Below are 22,847 nucleotides of genomic sequence, written 5' to 3' on the forward strand. Positions count from 1 at the left end.
TAAATATGATATGTTTTTCTACATGTGAAAATGTCTTGGGTGGACGTCTCTGTCACTAAGCTCAGTATACTAACAAGTGAATGTAATCTAGATTTTGAATTTGGTTACAGACAGGAAGACAAAACATGAAACACATTTCAACCTGAACAGAGGATACAGCCACACTGACTAAATGCACTCAAAATATCCCTGCTAATATCATTTCTTCTGGCAGGAATCTCATAACATATATGCAATTGGTATGAAGTATTTTACCTGTCTGTTTATTTTAACTTGAGAAGTCAGAGAAATATGTGTAATTCCATCAAACAACACAGCAGAAAATGACAGAGTGATGTATGATGGTTAAATGTTCATTAATAGAGAAGGGCAGCCGACCTCAGCCTGTGGAACAGTGTTAGTATATGGGATTTTAAAAAGTTCATATTATTTTCGAACTTGTACTTTGTTCACTGCCTGCAATTGCCAGATGCCATGAAAAGTTTGCAGCTATAAAAACAAGTGAAAAACTTTTTGTGAATGCACATATAAAATTTGTGCATAAATTCTTCTGACAATGAAGTTTCACAAAATGTCTAATTTCATGTGCAATTCCGAAATTACAAGCAGAAGCACTGAAATTACGCAATTACTGAAATGACTTTTGAACCTTGTTTTCACATTGCGTAGCTAAAGAGAATGCTACCAACTGACTATGCAATCAGAAAATGGGTTCTATTAACCAATCAAGCATGCAGAGAGAGGGGCAGAGAATTCAGCTCCCCTGTTTCCCTGTCCGGGCACATGTGTCATAACAATTTTTTTCTGTTGCTTGTGTTGAGAGGCTTGTGTATGCACAATCTGAGTGTTTTGTTTTTAGTGTTATTACTTTCTGTTCATCAGACTAAGGTACATTTCATGTTGCTTATAAAATAGTTTGTAATTAAACATGTTTTAAAGTGTAAAATGTTCTGTTGCCAGATGTTTTATTGCTCAATTGTTAGTCAGATAAACTTGCTAATTCCAGCTAATTCCACCCCATATTCAGCATCTCTGTGAAGCATAGCTAGGTTTAATGTCCCAAAGTATCCATAGTACATTTCTTCAGCGATGGCCCATGTAGCCAGTACAAACAGAGAGGTTAACGTTTACTTGCTCTGTACAGAGATACACCAGAAGAGATTCCCCAGTGGGACATGGAACTTCTTTGAGGCCAGCCATGGAAAGGGTGGTATGGGTGGCACATTGAAAATGAAAGCTGACAGGCTTGTTAGCCAAGGTGTGTATATTCTTTAAGGTACTAACTAAGGGTCAATCCACTGAGGCCGTTGAGGAGGCCATAAACGGAATGACAGCAAACCTTCCAGGCATACCAGCAACAATGAGACTCCATTAAGTGGTTACACTCACACCTGGGCAAATTAGTTAGCAGGACATCAGCTGCCTGTGTTCTACAATAGGGAACCTGGATTGTAACTGCTACAATATGAAGAGCTTCAGTTTCAATCAGACAACAGAATCTTCACACAATACATCAGACATCGAGTGGAAAAGTGAAGAAGTTGTGGGGAAATGGTGTGCTTTGCTTTAAGATGCTGTATCCGGGTATCATCTGTGCAGTAAATGAAACACACTGCCAAGTCAAGATTCTTCTGAAATATGAGAGATGACATCCACCATTGCCCCTTTGATGATATAGTGTCCTTTATTCCTGCGCCACAACAAGTTACCTCTCATCACATGGAAATTGTGAGGGATGTATAGGCCACCATAGTATGCCATGAGAATTAAATATAACCTAGATGGCCACAAAATATTTTGTGCAGAAAGGGAAATTCTGAAATGTCTAATATATATATATATATATATATATATATATATATATATATATATATACACGTTAGCAGCAGATAAGATGTACCATTATTGATCCCCCTTAGGGGAAATTCAAGAAAAGTCCTGTAAGTTGTGAGGTGGGGCCTCCATGGATTGGACTTGTTTGTCCAGCACTTCCCATAAATGCTCGATTGGATTGAGATCTGGGGAATCTAGAGGCCAAGTCAACACCTTGAACTCTTTGTCATATTCCTCAAACCATTCCTGAACACTTTTTGCAGTGTAGCAGGGTGCATTATCCTGAAAGAGGCCACTGTCATTAGGGAATACTGTTGCCATGCAGGATCTGCTGTACTTGGTAGGTGGTATATATCAAAGTAAGATCCACATGAATGCCAGGACCCAAAGTTTCCCAGCAGAACATTGCCCAGAGCATCACACTGCCTCCGCCAGCTTGCCTTCGTCACATACTGCATCCTGGTGCCATCTCTTCCCTAGGTAAGCGATGCACATGCAACTGGCCATCCACGTGATGTAAAAGAAAATGTGATTCATCACCTTCTTCCATTGCTCCATGGTCCAGTTCTGATGATCACATGCCCATTGTAGGCACTTTCAGCAGTGGACAGGGGTCAAAATGAGCATTCTGACTGGTCTGGTCTATGCAATCCCATATGCAACAAGCTGCGATGCACTGTGTGTTCTGACACCTTTCTATCATAGCCAGCATTAACTTTTTCAGCAATTTGTGCTACAGTAGCTCTTCTATTGGATTGGACCAGATGGGCTAGCCTTTGCTCCCCACGTGCATCACTGAGACTCGGGCACCCATGATCCTGTTGCCAGTTCACTGGTTGTTTTTCCTTGGAGCACCCCACAAGACCTACTGTTTTGGAGATGCTCTGACCCTAGTTGTCTAGCCCTTGTCAAAGTTGCTCAGATCCTTAAACTTGCCCATTTGTCCTGCGCTCCAATGCATCAACTTCGAGACCTGACTGTTCACTTGCTGCCTAATATATCCCAACCCTTGACAGGAGGCATTTTTCAATGATCTGCACAGAACTTGCCAGCAGACAATAGGCCTATACCACCCCAATGGGCGCTGATGCTAACTTGCTAAATGCATGACAGCCAAGCCACTGCGGCATCTACAAGGGGAACAAAAAATTCCTGGAATTCGAATGTAGTGTGCACACTCGATGTAGTTGCAGGTTTTGTGATTTTGCTCTCAGAACAGCCTCAATTCTTCGTGGCATGGCTTCCACAAGATGTTAAAAACATTCCTTTGAGATTCTGGTCCATGATGATATGATTACATCATGCAGTTCCTGCAGATTTTCAGATGCACTTTCTTGTTGCGAATATCCTGTTCTACCACATCCCAAAGGTGTTCTGTTGTATTCAGATCTGTTGATCGGGAAGGCCACAACACTGAACTCATTGTCCTGTTCATGAGACCAGTTTGAGATTACTTTTGCTTGGTGACATGGTGCATTATCATGCTGGAAGTAGCCATTAGAAGAGGGGTAAATTGTGGCCATGAAGGGATGCAAATGGTCAGCAACAATACTCAAATAGGATGTGGCATTCAAGCAATGATTTGTTGGTATTAATGGGTCCAAAGTGTGCCAAGAATACATACCCATCACCATTACACCACCACCACCATCCTGGACTGTTGACACAAGGCAGGTTGGTTCCATGGATTCATGCTGTTGGCACCAAATTCTGAACCTACCATCTGTGTGCCTCAGCAGAAATCAAGATTCATCAGACCAGGCTACATTTTTCCAGTCTTCAACTGTCCAGTTTTAGTGAGCCTGTGCCCACTGAAGCCTCAGCTCTCTGTTCTTGCCTGACAGAAGGGAAACTTTACATGGTCTTCTGCTGTCTTCTGCTGGTCTTCTGTCTTCTAGCCCATCCGCCTCAAGGTTCAATGTGTTGTGCATTTTGAGATGCTTTTCTGCTCACCACATTTGTACAGAGTTATCTGACTTTGGATAATAGCTATGTACAGTTGACCCTATTTCTGTTCCAGGGTCCACACATCCCCCTAACCCTTATAATCCATTGAAATGTGAATCTGAGAAAGCTACCATTAATATTATTCAGATGCCATTTTCAAAAGGCATTACTGTTCAATGCTCATCGCCTACTTTATCTCCCAGTTTGGCCTCTTGCAAAACTGGCAGTTATCCAACTCAATATCATGTGACTACTGCTTACACCACATGTAGGTCTGCATGGCAGGTCTCCTATTCCTGACAGAGTCAAAACATTAGCCTCTCTAGTTAAGCCTTCAGCTGATACAGGGCTGAGATATGCTATGGGGCTTTCTATTTGAGTAGACAGAATATACCAGATTTGGCCAAACCCTTAACTGATGACCTAAAAGGTGTCCAGCCAGGTAGCATTCACACCACTTGGACCCCAGAAATGGAGGCCTCATTTACTCTGCTTAAATATGCCCTGATCTCCTCTCCAGCTCTGAAACACCCAGACATATTTAAACCTTTTCACATTTGTTCACATGTGGATGTGCACACTGACTAAGCATGTTTTATCCCAAATTCAAAATGACAGTGCTCATTATGTTATTGAGCACTCACACCTGCTCCTATGGAGGTACAGTTGCTCTGCTCATTGGAACTGGACTGTGCAGATTGGGCCCTCAAACCTGTGGTCTCTTTTGTGGGCTATAATCATGTGTTTCTCCACACTCCTCACAGATTCCTCTCCCTCCTCAATAACACTGACCTCAAGTGCCAATCTCTAAACAGCAGCATGCTAAATGGGAATTTGCTCTCAACTCACTGCTGTAACTGACAACAAGACCAATGTTGTTATGCATCTCAATATTCAAGGCTCCACACACGACTGTGCAGACTATGTTATCACAAATAAAGGACATTTTGTTCACAGCTGCTCCTTCTCACATGGAGAGATACTTTTTACTGATGGTAGCAGTTTGTGTTGTGATTCTGACAGACCTTCTTGATGGGCAGTTGTGAATTCTGACCATGTCACAGTCTGAATGGCACTAATGCTTAAGTTGCTGAATGGTGCCCATTCACATGCCCTTGCTTTACTCTGACCTGTCACTGTGTACACAGTCTCAATTTACTCTTTCAAATTGGTACATTTTTATGCTACTTTATGACAAAGGCAAATTTTTTACCTCTTTGTGTTCCCCTACTGCCCATAGAGCCATAATTTAGTTTACAAAAAGATAGTTTCTCTTTGTGACCAATTTCCCCCTAATTATGTTGCTGTTAGTAAATTGAAGGGCCAGAGTACCCTTTCAAAACACAATTCATAAATACACAAGTGTGTTTGTAAATATCTGAATGTTTTCACATTTATGAATTAATTACTTTTTTCTAAAGCTTTAAAATCCATCTCATTGTATAATACATATAATGTTTTAGCATTCTCATAATGAATATTTGAATTATTTTGTACTGTGTTTACCCCTGGCCTGTTTCTAATAAAACTGTAAAAAAAAAAAAAAAAAAAAAAAAATGGCATTTCATGATTCCACAATTGCGGCTGATAACCAGACATCACCTCTAAGTGATGCAGTTTTTTTTTTTATAATGAAGTGTGACATTTGCAAGGTTAGATATCATAAACACCAGGGTAGAAAAGTAAAGAAAAACACGCATTATGTTAGTAGCTTGGTAATGAAAAAGTAATGATAAATCTTTCAGGTTATCGTTTAAGGATAGATTCCTTGTCATATTTCATGTTGGTGCACAGGCTGATATCTCGAGGTCTGTTTGTTTATTTGTTTATATTTGTTGTATTTTTTTTAATGTCATAAATAGTATTTATCCTGACAAACTATATATTTTATATATAAAGGGAGAGAGAGAGGGTGATTTTATAAAATGTACTGCCCTTGCTGATTTTCTCTCCCTTCATTCTCTTAAAGACTGGTGATCACTGGCATTCTCTTGGTGCCTCACCTTCTAATGGGGGATGCCCTGATTATGAGCTTGCTCCTGTTGTGTTTTGATAGACACCATGGATATGTATTTAATGAGGTTCTTTAAATCTCTCAGGATTCACATTTTCTGAGCACTCAAATTACTCGTGCAGTCTTGTTGACAACCCACAATTCTTTGCTTACTGAGCTAGAACTTCGTAGAACTCAATGACTGCACCTATCGCAAATTAAACTTCTTCCCAATGATACTAATATGCCTAAAAGTCTTACAAAAAATAATAAGAAAGAAGACTATTTTGAAATGAATTTTTCAGGTCGGTGGTTAAGCAATTGTCCAGTCTTTTCCAGGTGCTGCATTATGAGGGACTTTATTTTTAGTATTAGTGTTTTTATTTAAATAATATGTTTTGAGTGTTTCTTTCCTTCTGCCTCTCTCAGGGGTGTTCGACAGGGGGTCTGAGTAACAGGGGCCCTCATGGTGGGGGGAGGGGCAACAAAGGTATATTGATAATCCATAATATTATCATGACAACATTACATAGTTATAATATCATGCTATTGGTAGGAATAAAAATTTGCAAGGCTCAATTTTCCATCCGTAAAAATGAGATGTGTTCTTTATTTGCATGGCAGCTGTGCCCTCCCGTGTTAGCGATCCCCCTATCAAAAGGGAAAGTGGTCTGGTCTTGTAGTCTGGTGCAGACTACAAAACATGAAGCCTAAGTCCGTGAGTCCACCAAAGCGTTTTTTTTTCCTGAAGCCATATGAGGCATATTTTTTCAATTGTTTGCTTTGGGAGCGCCGCATATTTAAAAAAGCCAGCAGCGTGACGAGGCGCCGAGCATCTATTCCACGCTGAACGCTATGTGGTTGGCTTCCTAGTCGCCAAGAGTTGAAAAATGTTCAACTTTGGGCAAACAGCCGTCACATCCTACGTGTACAACAACTGAACAACAGGAGAAGTTAATACTGGTCTCTGAGTGTCCTTGTCTGTACCAGATGACATCCCCAGACTACCAGAATATTAATATGAAAAATAATGCTTGAAGGAACATTTCATTTGCCATGGGTCTACCAGGTAAGCAGCAGTCGGCTAGACTCAGCCAGTTGATCGGGAAAAAAGTCCAAATAGCATAGCTTGCTAACTGTCAATAGCTGAAAAACTGCTGTGCCTCCAAAGAGCTCTCAAACGCCCCCAGCCCAGCGTTTTCAGAAGAGCGCCTGGCATTTTCAGCTGGCTAAAAAATTCTTTGGAGGACACAGCCTAAATCGGGTTATCAAGAAAGAAAGGAGCGGAGAGAGAGGGAAAGAGAGCTACAGGAGGGCAGACAACGTCTGACTAGTTTTTTCAGAAGAAAGGTGAGCCTTTGTTATGCAACTTGCAAGAGAAAAGCGTAACGGTAGTAGTGTTGTCAAATATACCAGTACTTTGGTACCAAGTTCATAGTGAAATTGTAAAAATGTGATGACACCAGCCTTTCTGCAGTACTGGTAGTACTGAGTATAGACTTAATTTGGTACCCACTGATAGCCAGCTGCCTTCAAACGGTGCCATGCGTATTTGTGTTTGCACTCTGAAGGGCATCAAAGGTTTTATTTACAACATGTATTATTGCAGTGTAAATGCTGTATAGTGGCACAGACATCATCAGTTTCGTCTGTTTATGCTTGTAGAAGAGTCTGTTAGTGTAGCTGAGGGTGAGCAGAAGGAAGGAGAAAGAGAAGCTGAGGAAGAGAGTAGCAGCAATGATTCAGAGAAGAAGGATGCTGCAGGGAATATAAAGGTTGAGGAAAAGACAAATCAGAAAGCTTTAGCAGAAGACTGTTTGGCAGAAGATCCAGGATTATGGCCTGAAATGCTAAATTATATGCAAAGAGACTCAAGTGTTTGTAAAGTGGCTTGTGCAGGTGTGACAAAGCTATCAGACATGGAGCTGAAAGTTACTGAAGGCAAACCCTTTGCAAATTATCTTCAGTATGCAAAATCAGCAAATGGCCATGAAAAAAATCCAAAGAGACTGGCTAAAGCAATTTACTGCTTCCCATGCCTTCTGTTCTCCCATCAGCTGACCAAACCCTGAATAGCAAAGATGGATTTGGTTGGCAAATATCACCTGGAGAAAAATGAGCAGAAAATTGCCTACATTTAAAAGCAACCCACATAAGCAATGTTACTTGAAATAGAAAAGTCATGTGTATTCCTTAAACTGCAGCAACAGGTGCTGACAGTCACCTCCAAAAACAGTAGCAACAAGAAGTAGAGAAGAATCAAGAAATTCTTGAGAGGCTTTTGGATGTAACCCTCCATTTAGCCTCATGAAATCTTGTATTTAGGGGCAAAACATCAAATTTAGATGATGTCTGTAATGGCAACTTTTTTGGCACAGTTGAGTCGTTATTGCACTACGATCCCCTTTTGCATGAGCACTTAGTAAAAGTGGGAAATAAAAAAGGACTCACAATTAGCTCATTATCTAAGTGCTGAAACACAGAATAAGTTCAGTGAACTCTGCGGCAAAAGAGTCCTCAACAATATCCTAGCAGAGAGAAGGGATGCTATCTATTACTCTGTGATATGTGACTCATCACCTGATATATCACACAGAGAACAGAATGTGCTTATGGTGACATATGTGCATGAAGACAAAGAGAATGGTTTGTGGAAATGGTCTGAGGCAAATGGGCTCAAGACATACTTCAAAACTTTTGATTCTATTGTCCTCACTGTGTGAGTAAAGGTACTACAGTGAACTGAGAAAAGAAACATTATCCTTCAGGCAGGAGACATTTCTCACGATATTGAAGCAGCAAGCATCAAAGCACTGCAAGATGAAATGCAGGGCATCCGCAATGAATGGAACTCCTGGCTGGCTGAGGCCTCCCTACTTGCCCAAGCAATGGAGATTCCTGTTCAGTTCCACAAGGCAGATAGACAAATATGAAAAAGAAAACACATGCCAGATGAGAGCTCTCAAGATGATGCAAGTGAAGACAGTGCAGAGATAGCTTTCAAACACAAGGACTTTTCCTTGCACTTGACAGCATAATTAGTGAACCGAGTACTCAGTTTGAAATATGCGAAACATTTGCTCTCATTCTGACGATGACAGAAATGAATGAAGCTCAGATAATTAAAACAAGTCAGGCACTGATAACAAAATACAACAAAGACCTAACAACTGAATTTGAAAATGAAATCCTCCACCTGAAGTCAGTTTATTCTGCAACATTTCCACCTACACTGTCCCCATTTGAGCTTGTTAATGCCATCTTTAAGATGCAACTGCAGAGTATTTTTGGAGAGGTGTGCATTGCACTGAGGATTTTTTGCACTTTACCAGTAAATGTTGCAGGAGGTGAATGGGGTTTTGGCAAGTTGAGAGTGGTGGAAAACTACCTGAGAATGACAATGTCTCAAGATAGACTGAACAGCTTGGCATTACTCTCCATCAAAAGCCAACTAGCTAAGAAGTTGGACTTCAAAGATCTAATCAGTCCTACCTAACATGAAAACTGGGGAGGCGGTTGGTGTGGTGAGGGGCCCGCCTCTTAGTTCTGTGACAATTGCCCAACATTTGGTGCTACGCCCCTGATCTCTCTACCTTGCTTATACATCACCCTTCTGAGGAGAAAGGAAAGGGCCATGTGAAACTCTCGCAGGATAGCAAGCAGATGATAAAGGCAAACAGATGACGTGCTGGTAACCTCTCTCTGATTGTCCAACAGCCCTTCTACGTAGTGTAAAACCACGAGGGGCAGAAGGTAGAGATTCTGTACCAGAATTCAAAAGACCAAGATCGCATCAGAGTAAATACCCCTTACAGTCGTTCATTTACTGATACACTTTTTTGTAGTTATTTTTATTTACAATGTTCTTATTCATTCCTTGATTGTACTTTGAGAAAAAATGTTTATAATGTTGTTTGTATTGTTGGCTATCCCATAACGATATTGAGAATGCTGTTTTTTCAATGATGACTATCTTTGCCAAAGAAAGGCAGTATACTAATTCATGTGTATATTGCAGAAATTAGATTCGTTACTTCTGAGCGTTTGTGTTCTTCCACAAGTGTTTTTACCCCATATGCCCCCATATACCCTCATAGTTAAGTCTAGTAGATCAGAAATAGTGCTCATACTAAAGATCCTTTCAACACACTTAGCACTGTTTGATTCTATAGTATACAGTTGTGGAAGAGTAATGATTTACAATCTCACTATCCGGTGTCACCCGTAGGACGATGGGTCTGCTTTTGAGTCTGGTTCCGCTCAAGGGTTTTTCCTCGTGACATCCCAGGGAGATTTTACCTCTGGCTTGCTCATTAGGGATAAATCTAAATCTATATCCAGATTCTTGTGAAACTGCTTTGTGATAATGTCCATTGTTAAATGCGCTACATAAATGAATTTGAATTGAATTGAAGTAGTGTAGAGACAAGATCGAAGATTCTCCAAGATGCTCAGAAAATCTTACCAGCCAGTTTCCTTATAAAACTGTACAAAGTATACCTGAGAGCAATGATGTGTTTTTAAATACAAAGGGTTGCCATGCTATATATGGACTTTGTTTAGGTAGAAAACGCTTAATCTTTGAAAGTGTCTTTCCTTCACAGAATTTCTTTACATGTGCCTAAGATTTCTGCACAGTGTGTGTCTGTGCGTGTGTGTGTGTGTGTGTGTGTGTGTGTCTGTGTGTGTGCACCCTGAACCTGTTTAGTCGCTCGGTCTCAACCTCAAACTCCTGGATTTTATTATCTGAGATGGAAGAGCCATGGGAGTAAATAGTCTGGAAGATCTCCTGGATGTTAGAACAGTCCTGCAGAGAGTGTGCCAGATGCTCTGCTACATTAGTGGACACCTACACACACACACACACACACACACACACAAAGAGACTCTGGACTCTATTTTCATTATCATGGCACAAGCATAAAACATAAGCACTCTATGTCATACATGCTTTGTATTTTTGTGAACTGGCTTTATTATATGTCTTCATATGTGTCTAGTAGTTAATTAGGCGTGTTATAAATTAGTTATATTCTGAGTTAGGGCATGCCACCTGTTGGATTTACATTTAGTAGCTACAAATTTTTGATTGTTTTTATTTTTTATGGATAAAATAATTCAGTCTGTTGCATTCAGTTACTAGTTGGGTAAAGTAGCTTACTTACATTGTATTGTAGAACTCACAAAACTGGTTGTAAAAATGGGACATGGATTAAAAGGCTTTGCTTAAAGACGGGAAATTACTAAAAGGGTATTTCCGGAAATAATTGGATTAAAAAAAAACCCTTGGCTGGCAGATTTTGAATGTCACATCTCCTGTTGTGCCACACCAGCCAAATTAGCACAGTAAATTCTGACCACAAAAATAACAACTGGGCAAGAAAAATAAAAAAACTGGCTTGTGCCCAAACAAACTGGTAACACACACTCAGAGTGATGAGACTATACACTGTAACGATGTAATGTTGTACAGTAAAAATTGTCAAAACTCAAGACTAGTGTTCTGCCAATGCATTTTTTAAAAACATCTGCTGATATTAAAGTTCTACCAAATTATTGTCATAAGTGTAGATAAACCACCAATAATGCTCTACAGGAAAACCTCATTTATAAATGTGATGCTATTTTGAACAGCCACAATGCAGGATATGTGCGCTAATTCTTTGCAGAAAATTTGTTTTGCACATGAACACAGTTCACCACTATTTATTTCCCTATACAGCTTTTATCCTTATAATTTTTTTTAACAATTAAAAAATTATTACAGCTGAAACTTTTTGGTTATCATAATTATCTTCTTAAAGGCTTTATTGATTTTATGATAAAATTTTGAAAACCAACAAAACTATCATCACTTTCCTCCTCCAACCTCAGACTCCAAATTTGCGTATTTTGTGACACAAAGCACCTTAACTGAGCCACATTATTCTGTGATTTTGCTACACCCCTCTGAGGCCCATGTCTCATGGTCTGTCCATCAACCTTTCTTTGTTTCTCTTACGTGGTTCATTTCCTCACACAGACTCTCATCAGGAACCATGATGTGAATCAGTCAAATGACTCTGATCATTATGGAGGCAAGATAAATGCATAGTCCTCTAGACTGGCACCCAACCCCTTTCCCTTTAGACTGGCATCCAACCCCTCTCTCTCTTTAGACTGGCACACAACTCCTCTCTCTGTAAATAGCATTCAACCACTCTTTCCCTTTAGACTGACACCCAACCCCTCTCTCCCTTTAGACTCTTTTCCTGCAGAGACTCTCACCAAAGTGAAGTGTGTTATGAAAGGCTGTGCTCTCTACCCCTTTACCAAACCCAAGAGTATGAAGGAACTGTGGTTCAGTCAAATGACTTGTTCCCTTTAGACCAGCACCTAAACCCTGTCCCTTTCCCCTTACCCCAATACTGCTAATCTCTGAGCCCAGCACGGCTCTCTCCATTGACGATGACTCTGACCGGGTTTTGGAAAGCTTTACTCTCTCTGCCACCTGCAAGACATAGACACAAATAAGAATTTATATAGTAAATTGATTAATATAGTAATATACACAGTAAGGTTCAAAAATATTTGGACATTAACAAAGTTATTATTATTTTAGCTGTTTACTACAGTGTACTGGAGCTGAAATTAAATACAGTCCAGTCCAAAAGTATTGGAACGACAAGGCCAGTTCTTTTGTTTTTGCTACACTGAAAACTTTGGTTTGAGATCAAAAGATGAATATGATACTGTAGATCAGAATTTCAGCTTTCAGTTCCTGATATTTACATATAGATGTGTTAAACAACTTTACCTTTGGTGTCAGACCACCCAATTTATTGGTGAGCAAAGGTATAGGATCACATAGTCTTAAAGTAAATTAAAGTAAATAACACTAAATATTTGGTTACATATAACTTGCTTCCAATAACTGAAGGGTTAGGGTTAGGTTTAAACCAGCAATAAATTGACATTTAGTTTTTGTAATGCTTTCACAGCTTATTTCAGTTGTTGTTTGTTTTGGGGAGTTTCTCCCTTTAGCACCCCCTTCAGGAGGTGAAATGCATGCTCAGTTGGGTTAACATCTGGTGACTGAATTGGCCAGTCTAAAACCTTCCACTTTATCCCCCTGATGAAGTCCTTCGTTGTGGTGTTGTGTGTTGTTTTGATTCATTGTCTTGCCACTATTTCTGCTCTAAAAACTTGTGAGTACTCTCAGTGCTCTGTCAAGGCCCTTCAAGTCAAACTTGAACAGCTTGAGAAAGAAAATGTAGAGATGAAAAAGATTAAGTCAAAATTTCCATTTTTTTTACACTACTCATACCTGACGGATGTTATTTCTGTGTGTTCTCAAGTGATTATTCCAGATGAATTAGACAAACTAAAGGCACTGTGACTGTGAAGAGAAGGGAAAGCTCAACTCTCTTAAAGAGATGCAGATATGTAATAATGACTTCCTCCTGATTATTCACAACAGTATTGGTTCAACTGAATGCTGGCATAAAGTTGTCGATTGTCACCAGAATAAGAATGAGTCAGCGGGACAGTACACTCAGCTTTTTGTTGAAATCTTTCTGCTGCATGGAGGTAGTTTGTGTGCCACAGTTGATGAAGTTTTTGGCACCAAAACTCCTGTTAGTCAGTGGGCTGATGGTTTAAATTGTGATCTGTGTAAATTGCTGCCTATTTTAAAATCTACTAGGCACAACTGCACTCTGAGTGAAGTGTCAGAGAGTCTTATTACTTAGGAAAGTGACACCATTGTGAAACTGCTAAGATAAAGAGTGCTTCCAATCTGGGAAATTGCCAACAAACTCAGTGCGAAACTCTAGCATTTCTAGTGTTGCTATTGTCATAAGCACCAGCAATGGGAACAGAGTGGCATGAAATGTGTTCAAAATTCTGATGCAGCTCAGCCAGACTCACAGGGCAGAGCCATCTGACCAGAGGCAGTGGAGCAGGCAACACAGCTGCTACAGCATGCCTCCCTATCCTCAGTCTCTCTTCCTCCTCCTACTTTAAAATAGAAAAGAGAGCATGTGGTGAGAGCATATTTGTGAAGAGAAGGGAAAGCTCAACTCTTTTAAAGAGATGCCAACAGGCTGTATGTAGCTATCTTAGTGAATGATCATAAATGCAATTTCTTGGTTGATACTGGTGCACAAGCAACCATTAAGCTTTTAGTTATGTCAAATGATTTTGGATTCCTTTTAATGAGAACTCTTGTCTACTATGTTGTACTGTACTAATGAATTGCATTAAATTACAGTTATCTATCTGTTAGTGCCTGTGCTCCAGTCATGTTATCATTGCATCTCACTGTAGATTGCCCTTATGTTGTCATTGCCCTGTTGTCTTCAGCTCGTTTGATTGCTGTCACTACACAGAGATGTCACTACCCACAGAACAACTGGCTGGCTGCTCCTAACATTGGCCTTCAATGGGCTTAAATCTCCAATCCCTCATTGTTAATGATGACTGCAAAGTTTGATACACAAGATGAGAGTGAACAAGGTGATCCCTTCTATGATGTGTCTGTTGCAGCCATTAAAAACTCTGATGATAGTCCTGGTGTTGAGCAGGTTCCCCTCCTCACTGCTGCAGATGTACTCTGATGCTCCTGCATTAAAGGTCTGGTCCTGGATGGACAGGGGTGTGCATCTGGATTCTGCTGGCATCTGGACTAAAGGGGAAGATATGTGGCCACTGAGGCATTGTTGCCATATTTGGCCCATCAAATCCACAGTCTAGGACACATGAGTGTCCAGAGCATGGTCCAGAGCATTGATTTTCTTCAACATGGTGGAATCCTAAGTTCTTTTATCATGCATTTGATGTGATGCGGCATTTATGTTGTGCCAAGCTAACAACAAAGCTGCTGCTGAGATCTGACTGCCCACACACTAGAACCTGCAAGACCATTCAAACATTTGCAGGTGGACTACATCACGCTTCTCCCTGTCAGGGAAAACAGGATATGTTGGTAGTGGTCAATAAGTTCTCACGTTCAGTTGAAGCATACGCAACCAAAAGGGGAACAGCACTGCACACGGCCAAAGTACTCATCAGAGACTTCTTTCTCACATGGGAAATAGTGGAGATCATTATCTCAGACCAGGGAAAGTAGTATAAGAGGTCATGAGAATGTTGGACGTTCAACGGAAATTCCACTGAAGTGTCGACTTTCAGCTTTAATTCAAGAGTTTTAACAAAAGTATTGCATTAACAGTTTAGGAATTACAGCCATTTTCACAGGCTCAAAAGTATTTCGACAATTGACTAATAAGCAGTTTCATGGCCAGGTGTGGCTTGTTTCCTCATTATTCCATGAATTCCATTATTCCAAGTTAAGGAGATAAAAGGTCTGGAGTTTATTCCATGTGTTGAATTTGCATTTGGTAGCTGTTCATTGGAACTCTCACTATGCAGTCCAAAGAGGTGTTGATGCAAGTGAAGGAGGCCATCATTAGGCTGAAAAAACAAAACGGACCTATCAGAGAAATAGCAGAAACTTTAGGAGTGGCCAAATCAACAATTTGGTACATTCATAAAAAGAAGGAATGCACTGGCGAGCTCAGCAACACCAAAAGGCCTGGAAGACCATGGAAGGCAACTAAAGTGGATGAATGGAGAATCCTTTCCTTGTTGAAGAAAAACCCCTTCACAACATGTAGCCAAGTCAAGAACACGCTTGAGGAGGTAGGCGTATCATTGTCAAGTCAACAATCAAGAGACGCCTTCAGGAATGTAAATACAGACGGTTAATCTCAAGATACAAACCACTGGTAACACTCAAGAACAGAAAGGCCAGATTAGACTTGCTAAAAAAAACCTCTAAAAAAAAACCTGACCAGTTCTGATGCAAGATGGGAAGGGCTAGTGATCCCAAGCATACCACATCATCTGTCAAACATGTGGAGGCAGTGTTATGACATGGGCATGTATGGTTGCCAACGAAACTGGGTCACTGGTGTTTATTGATGTTGTGACTGCTAATAGACTGCTCATGATGTATTCTGAAGTGTACAGAATTCTACTTTCTGCTCAGATGAGCTTCTTAAGGCAAAGAAATTAAATGTTCTTAAATGTCTGATGACCTCAACCCAGTTGAGCATGCTTTTCACTTACTGAAGGCAAAACTGAAGGCAGAAAGACCCACAAGCAAGCAGCAACTGAAGGAGGCTGCTGCAAAGGTCTGGCAAAGCATTTCAAGGGAGGAAACTCAGCATTTATGTCCATGGGTTCCAGACTTCAGGCGGTCATTGACTGCAAAGGATTTGCTTCCAAGTAGTAAAAAATCATCCTAATATTTATGATTATGTTAGTTTGTCCAATTACATTTGAGCCTGTGAAAACAGAGGGACTCTGTAAAGAAAACGGCTGTAATTCCTAAACAGTTATTGCAACATTTTTGTTAAACCAGTTGAATTAAAGCTGAAAGTCTACACTTCATTCCTATCTTGACTGCTTCATTTCAAAGCCGTTGTGATGGTGTACAGAGGCAAAATTACAAAAATTGTCACTGTCCAAATACTTATGAGCCTAGCTGTGTGTGTGTGTGTGTCTTCCAATTCAATTCAATGACACCCTCACCCTCATTCAATTCTAAATAACAATTGTGTGGTCCTCACCAACTTCTATAAGCAAACAAATAACCTTGGGTGACAACAAAAAACACAACAGATTTCAATATGTAATCATTTTTTCCAAAAAATAAACCAACAAAAAATAAGTACAAGCTATAATTCATGTAGAACCACCTTTAGCAACAATAACTTAAAGTAAACATTTTCTGTTGGAGTTTTTCAGTCTCTCACATCATTATGGAGAAATTTTGCCCCACTCTTCATTGCTTCAGATCATTGATGTTTGAGGGCATTCATTTATGCACAGCTCTCTTATGATCCTGAGACAGAATCTCAATGAGGTTGAGGTCTGGACTTTGACTTGGCCATTACAACACCTTGGTTTTTTCTTCTTTATCCATTCAGATGTCGATTTGCTGGTGTGCTTGGGATCACGGTCCTGTTGCATGTCCCAATTTCAACTCAGCTTAAGCTGCTGGACAGATGGCCTCACATTTGTCTCAAGAATATTCTAGTATAAATTGGAGTCCATCGGTGTCTCAATGACTGCAAGTTTCCCAGGTCCTGTGGGCCACCTTGGGCTCTTCAGTCCAAAGAATATTGTTCCAGAACTTTTGTGGTTTGTTCAGATGCAATTTTGAAAGCCTAATTCATGCCATATTCTTTTTGCAGAAATGTGGCTTTTTCCTAGTCATGCTTCCATGAAAGCTATACTTGTTCAGTCTTTTTCTGATTGTGCTGTCATGAAAAGAAACATTTAATGTGCTTACAGAGCCCCGTAGGTCACATGATGTAGCTCTGAGCATTGAACGGTCTGACCTCGGACTGAATTTGCTGGGATGCCCACTCCTGGGAAGATTTGTAACATCTGTAAACAGTCCTTCTAACTGTAGAATTGTGAATTTCAAATTGTTTGGAAAGGGCATTATATACCTTCCTAGATTGATGAGCAGCAACAATTGCTTCTCGGAGGTCATGGCTGATATCCTTTTTCTTGGCATGATATAGCCACACACCTGAGTGCTCCAGAACAACAACCTGCCAAAAGTACTTCTGCTTTTGTATAGGTAGTCACACTTCTTGATGATTATCTAATCTTTCACACCTCATTAGTAATACCTGGCTGCTAATTACTCGCAAACATTTTGGAAGTAGGAAGGGTGTACTTAATTTTTCAACTGGACAGTTGCAGACTGGAAAAGGACCAAGTGATTTTTTTTTTCTAATTTTCAGCAATCCAGTTTGGCTGAGTCTGTGCCCATGATAGCCTCAGCTTCCTGTTCTTGACTGACAGGAGTTGAACCCAATGTGGTCTTCTACTGTTGTAGCCCATCCACCTCAAAATATGATGATTTGTGCTTGCTGGGATGCTTTTCTGCTCACTACAGTTATAAATTGAGTTACTATATCCTTCCTGGCAGCTCGAACCAATCTGGCTATTTTTCTCTGACCTCTCTGATCTATAAGGCATTTCCACCCACAGAACTTTCGTTCAATCAATGTTTTTTGTTTTTCGCACCATTCTGTGTAAACGCTCTTCTTCAGGGCTTCAGCCATTGTCATGGGAATTGCATATAGTAACAAGGGCCACAAAACTCTGGGAAGAATGGCATGCTGGTAGATACAGGCCTTGAACCTACAAGGGAAACTGGATTTGTTTACCTTGCTGAGCTAAGCCTCAAGTCTCTGCTGGTCTTGTGTATGGCAGCAGCATCCTTCAGGCTGCATTCTAAGAGTTTCCCCTAGGCTCTTGACTGGCTGTTCTGTCAGTATGGGGCTCATGGTTGCAGACAAAGTGGAACTTGTTCACTACCTTTCCTGGTAACACTTGATATCTATGCAGTAAATAACCGAGTATTAAGCAGTAGCTACTGAGTCTCACATTTCTTCTGCAAAACAATGGTTCTTTTATAATAATTACTGATTAATTATGATCACACTGACATTAATTCCCAATAGCTAAGCGTTACCCTTTTTGCTGATAGGACAGCGCTTTACAGTACAGATGTATAATGACCCAAAACGTACCACGAAAGCAACCCCAGAGCTTCTTAAGGCAAAGAAATAGAATGATATTAAATGGCCAAGTCAGTGAAGTGAGTGAAGTGAGTCAGTCAGAAGTGAACCATTGTATGATTACAGCTGTCCTCCCACCTCAATCCCACTGTGTGTGTGTGTGTGTGTGTGTGAGAGAGAGACCTTGGCTACAGGGATGTCATTGCTGCTGCTGCTGGTGCTGAGCTCGCCTGTGCTCGGGTTGATGGCTCGCCCGGCAGGAGTCACACGGCCTGGACTGGACTGACTCCCACCAGACTGGACACTCTGCTGTAGACGAATCTGCAGCTCCCGCACCTACAGAGACAGAGCAAGAGGAGAGGGAGAATTTGAAGGGAAGAAGGACATTTTAGGTTTGAGTAACATTTTAGTGCATGTCCCAGTCTCTACAAACATTGGGGTATTTTTGTTGCATTATTTACAAATAAATAATGTGAGTGTCACAATAAGAAAACAAGATCTACAAATAAAAAGTGAGGTCCACAAATAAATACAAGATACACAAATATTTTTGTAATTCACAAATAAGTATTTGGTTTCCAAATATTCTTTCAAGCACACAACCTCACTTTCCCTGTCGTTTATTTGTGAAATCAGATACATTTATGTGTAGATTGCTCCTTGTACATTTGCACATCACATGGCATTTGTAGAATGGACAGGATTTATTCATGGATTTCTGAAACCTTTCTCACTTTGATTCACGCAGTTTAATCCAAAAACATGCATTTTTTCACTGAGTCTGCTATAGCCAATCAGATAGCAATACAACTTTTTCTAAGGTCCACATTACTCCAACCAATCACAGCAGATATATACGGCCAAAAGTATGTGGACATCTGACTGTCACACCTATATGAGCTCATTAGATAGCTACTTCTGGGAAGTCTTTCTACAAGAATTTGGAGTGTGGCTGTGGGAATTTGTGCCTAATTGGTCAAAAGAGATTTTGTGAGGTCAGGCATTTGATGAGAAGGCCTGGCTTGCAATCGAAGTTCCAATTTATCCCAAATGTGTTCAAGCGTTGAGGGCAGGCCTCTATGCAGGCTGGAGTTACTCCACATCAATTTCATCAAACCATGTCTTTATGGACCTTGCTTTGTGCACTGGGGCACAGTAATGCTGGACCAGGAAAGGGCCTTCTCCAAGCTCCTGCCACAAAAGTGGAAGCATACAATGTTGTAAAATATTTTGCATGCTGTAGCATTACACTTCAATGGAACTAAGGGGCCTAGCCCAAACCCTGAAAAACAGCCCCAGACCATTATCCCTCCTCCACCAAACTTTACTGTTGGCACTGCGCATTCTCCTGGCAGGTAGCATTCTCCTGGTATCTGCCAAACCCAGATTTGGCCATCAGACTGCCAGATACTGAGACATGATTCATCACTCCAGGGAAGATGCTTCCACAGCTCTAGAGTCCAGTGGCGGTGTGCTTTACACCTCTCTAGCCAATGCTCGGCATTGCACAGTGTTCTTAGGCTTGTGTATGCTGCTTCCAGAGGCAGTTTGGAACTCTGCAGATAGTGATGCAACAAAGCATAGGTGATATTTATGTGCTACATGCTTTAGCACTTGGCAGTGCTGGTCTACCACTTTGTGGCTGAGCTGTTGTTGCTGCTAGATGCTTCCATTTCACAATAACAGCACTTACAGCCATGGCAAAAAAAAGTACATCATCTTTCAATTCTACGTTTTTATTTATGAGGACCTAACAAGTCTGTGGTCCTCACCAACTTCTATAAACAAACAAATAACCTTAGGTGACAACAAAAGGACATCAGATTTCAATACGTATTCTTTTTTTTTTTTCAAAAGTAAACCAACATTCAGAAAGCAGGTGGGAAAAATAACAATAATTTGAAGTAAAAGTTTTCTGTAGGAGTTTATCAGTCTCTCACATCATTTTGGAGATATTGTGGCCCACTCTTCTCTACACTGTTTCTTCAGTTCATTGATGTTTGAGAGCTTTCGTTTATGCACAGCTCTCTTAAGATCCTGCCACAGCATCTCAATGAGGTTGAGGTCTGGACTTTGACTTGGCCACTCAAACGCTTTGATTTTTTTTCTTCTTTAGCCAATCAGATGTCAAATTGCTGGTGTGCCTGGGATTATTGTGCTGTTGCATGACCCAATCCTGGCCCAGATTAAGCTGCTGGACAGATGGCCTCACATTTATCTCAAGAATATTCTGGTATAAAGTGGAGGTCATCATTGTCACAATGACTGCAAGTTTCCCAGGTCCTGTGGCTGCAAAACATGCCCAAGTCATCATATCTCCTCCACCATTGTTTGACAATTGGGTTAATGTTTGTGGTTATATGCTGTGTTTGGCTTTCACCAAACATGGTGTTGTGCATGATGACCAAACATCTCCACCTTGGTCTCATCAGTCCAAAGGATATTGTTCCAGAATATTTGTGGTTTGTTCAGATGCAATTTTGCAAACCTAATCATACTCCTGTATTCCTTTTGGAGAGAAGGGGCATTTTCCTAACCACTTTTCCATGAAAGCCATACTTGTTCAGTCTTTTTCTGTTTGTGCTGTCATGAACATTAATATTTAATGTGCTTACAGAGGTCTGTAGGTCACATGATGTAGCTCTTGGTTTTTTCCTTATATCTCTGAGCATTAAATGGTCTGAACTTGAACTGAATTTGCTGGGACATCAACTCCTGGGAAGACTGACAACTGTCTTGAAGGCATTCTATTTGTAAACAATCCTTCTCACTGTAGAATGGTGAATTTCAAATTGTTTGGAGATGGCCTTATAACCCTTCCCTGACTGATGAACATCAGTTGCTTCTCTGAGGTCATGCTTGATGTCCTTTCTTCTTGGCATGATGTAGGCACAGACCTGCTCCAGAACACCAAGTTTTATAGAAGTAGTCATACTTCTTGATGATTAACTAATCTTGTGCATTTCATTAGTAACATCTGCAAGCTAGTTACTCTCTTAATGACTGTGGAAGTAGGAAGGGTGTACTTTCCCCCCCTGGTTTCTAAATGTTGGTTTACTTTTTGGGAACAAATATTTATATTGAAACCTGTTGTGTTTTTTTTGTTGTCACCTGAGGTTATGTGTTGGTTTACAGAAGTTGGTGAGGACCACACAATAGTTATTAAGGCCCTAATAAATAAAACCATAGAGCTGAAGGAGGTTGTACTTTCCTTTTCCCATGACCATACAGTTAACCAGAGCAGGGAAAGGCAGAAGGGCAGAAATTTCATAAACTGACTTGTGGCAATGGTGGCATCCTATGACAGTGCAACATTTAAAGCCACTGAGCTCTTCGGCATGACCTATTCTAATGCCAATGTTTGTCTACTGAGATTGATTTTATGCACCTGTTAGCAATGGGTATAGCTGAAACACCTGAATTCAGTCATTAGGAGGGATGTCCACATACCTTTGGCCTTACAGTGTATATTGAAGAATAATTATCGTTTTTCATTTTTTTTCCATTTAACTTCATTCATAGTTCTTCTTACCTTTTGAAATTATTAGTACGCTATGGAATTTAATTTTCAGACTTACTGGAGCATATACTGTGTACAGGAATTTGTTTGCCAGTGCCTAGGGGATAGTTTTATCTTTGTGCTGACCTTGGGTTAGAAGCCTAGGTAAGATGTTTTGGGAAAGGGCTTTTTGTATGTGGATGGTTGAGGACTGAACCTTGAAGGGATAACACCAGTGTATGTACATGAGTGAAGCTTCAATAAAAAACTATTCATTCTCTCTTCAAGTTTGTGTCTGAATTCTTACTTAAGCTTAAGATTTTTCTAATGCAGTATAACATTCACCCAAAAATACTTCATAATCCATCAAGTGGCGTTGTCGGCAGGAAGCAACTGAGATGCAGTGAGTGCTTTTCTACAGGAAAAAACAAGAATGCATGCATTTGGGAGGTAAGACACCAATGCTTTTTCCTGCTGTAGGAACATTTAATGCCTCAGGCCATATCAAAATAAACTATGATGGGAAGTAAAGTCAGGAAAAGTTTGCAAGCACGTTTTGGAAATTTTGGGTGAATGTTATACTGCATGCATTAGAAAAATCTTAAGTTTAAGTAACAATGTTTCCTAGTGAAGAATTAGTGAATGAATTGGGATTCTGTAGTGTCAAATGTTGAATTGTTGTTGTAACGAATCCGGCCTCTGTGGTTCCCCCTGATCGTCATTAGAGGTCACCATCACCCGAGTATTGACTTTCCCCTCGAAACTACATTTCCCATCACCCCGCGCCCAGCACTGATTACGAGCTCACCTGCAGCCGATTACCGGGACTACTTAAGCCTCCTCCTCTCGCTCACTCTTTGCAAAGTCTTGTTTTGCCCCGGCTGACATTTCTGAGCGTTTGTATCTTCTTTGTTGGATTACCGTGTTTGACCTTGGACTGTTTTTTCTCGTTTCTGGATTCTTTGCTGCCTGCCCTGACCATCTGCCTGTT

General features: G+C 40.5%; 1 protein-coding gene across 5 annotated transcripts in view; it reads right to left on the minus strand.

Annotated features, from left to right (window-relative positions):
• mcc (MCC regulator of WNT signaling pathway) overlaps nucleotides 1–22,847 on the minus strand; it is a 149,427-nt gene that overhangs the window by 23,554 nt on the left and 103,026 nt on the right. For all 5 annotated transcript variants that reach the window (XM_053230474.1, XM_053230472.1, XM_053230471.1 and 2 more), the window contains 3 exons: nucleotides 18,541–18,693; nucleotides 12,174–12,263; nucleotides 10,474–10,622 (listed from right to left, as the gene is read on the minus strand). In XM_053230474.1, the coding sequence (XP_053086449.1) occupies nucleotides 10,474–10,622; nucleotides 12,174–12,263; nucleotides 18,541–18,693 (392 nt within the window). The remainder of the gene's footprint in view (nucleotides 1–10,473; nucleotides 10,623–12,173; nucleotides 12,264–18,540; nucleotides 18,694–22,847) is intronic.

The sequence above is a fragment of the Pangasianodon hypophthalmus genome, chromosome 27 (assembly GCF_027358585.1).
Source record: "Pangasianodon hypophthalmus isolate fPanHyp1 chromosome 27, fPanHyp1.pri, whole genome shotgun sequence".
In the NCBI taxonomy this organism is placed as follows: domain Eukaryota; kingdom Metazoa; phylum Chordata; class Actinopteri; order Siluriformes; family Pangasiidae; genus Pangasianodon; species Pangasianodon hypophthalmus.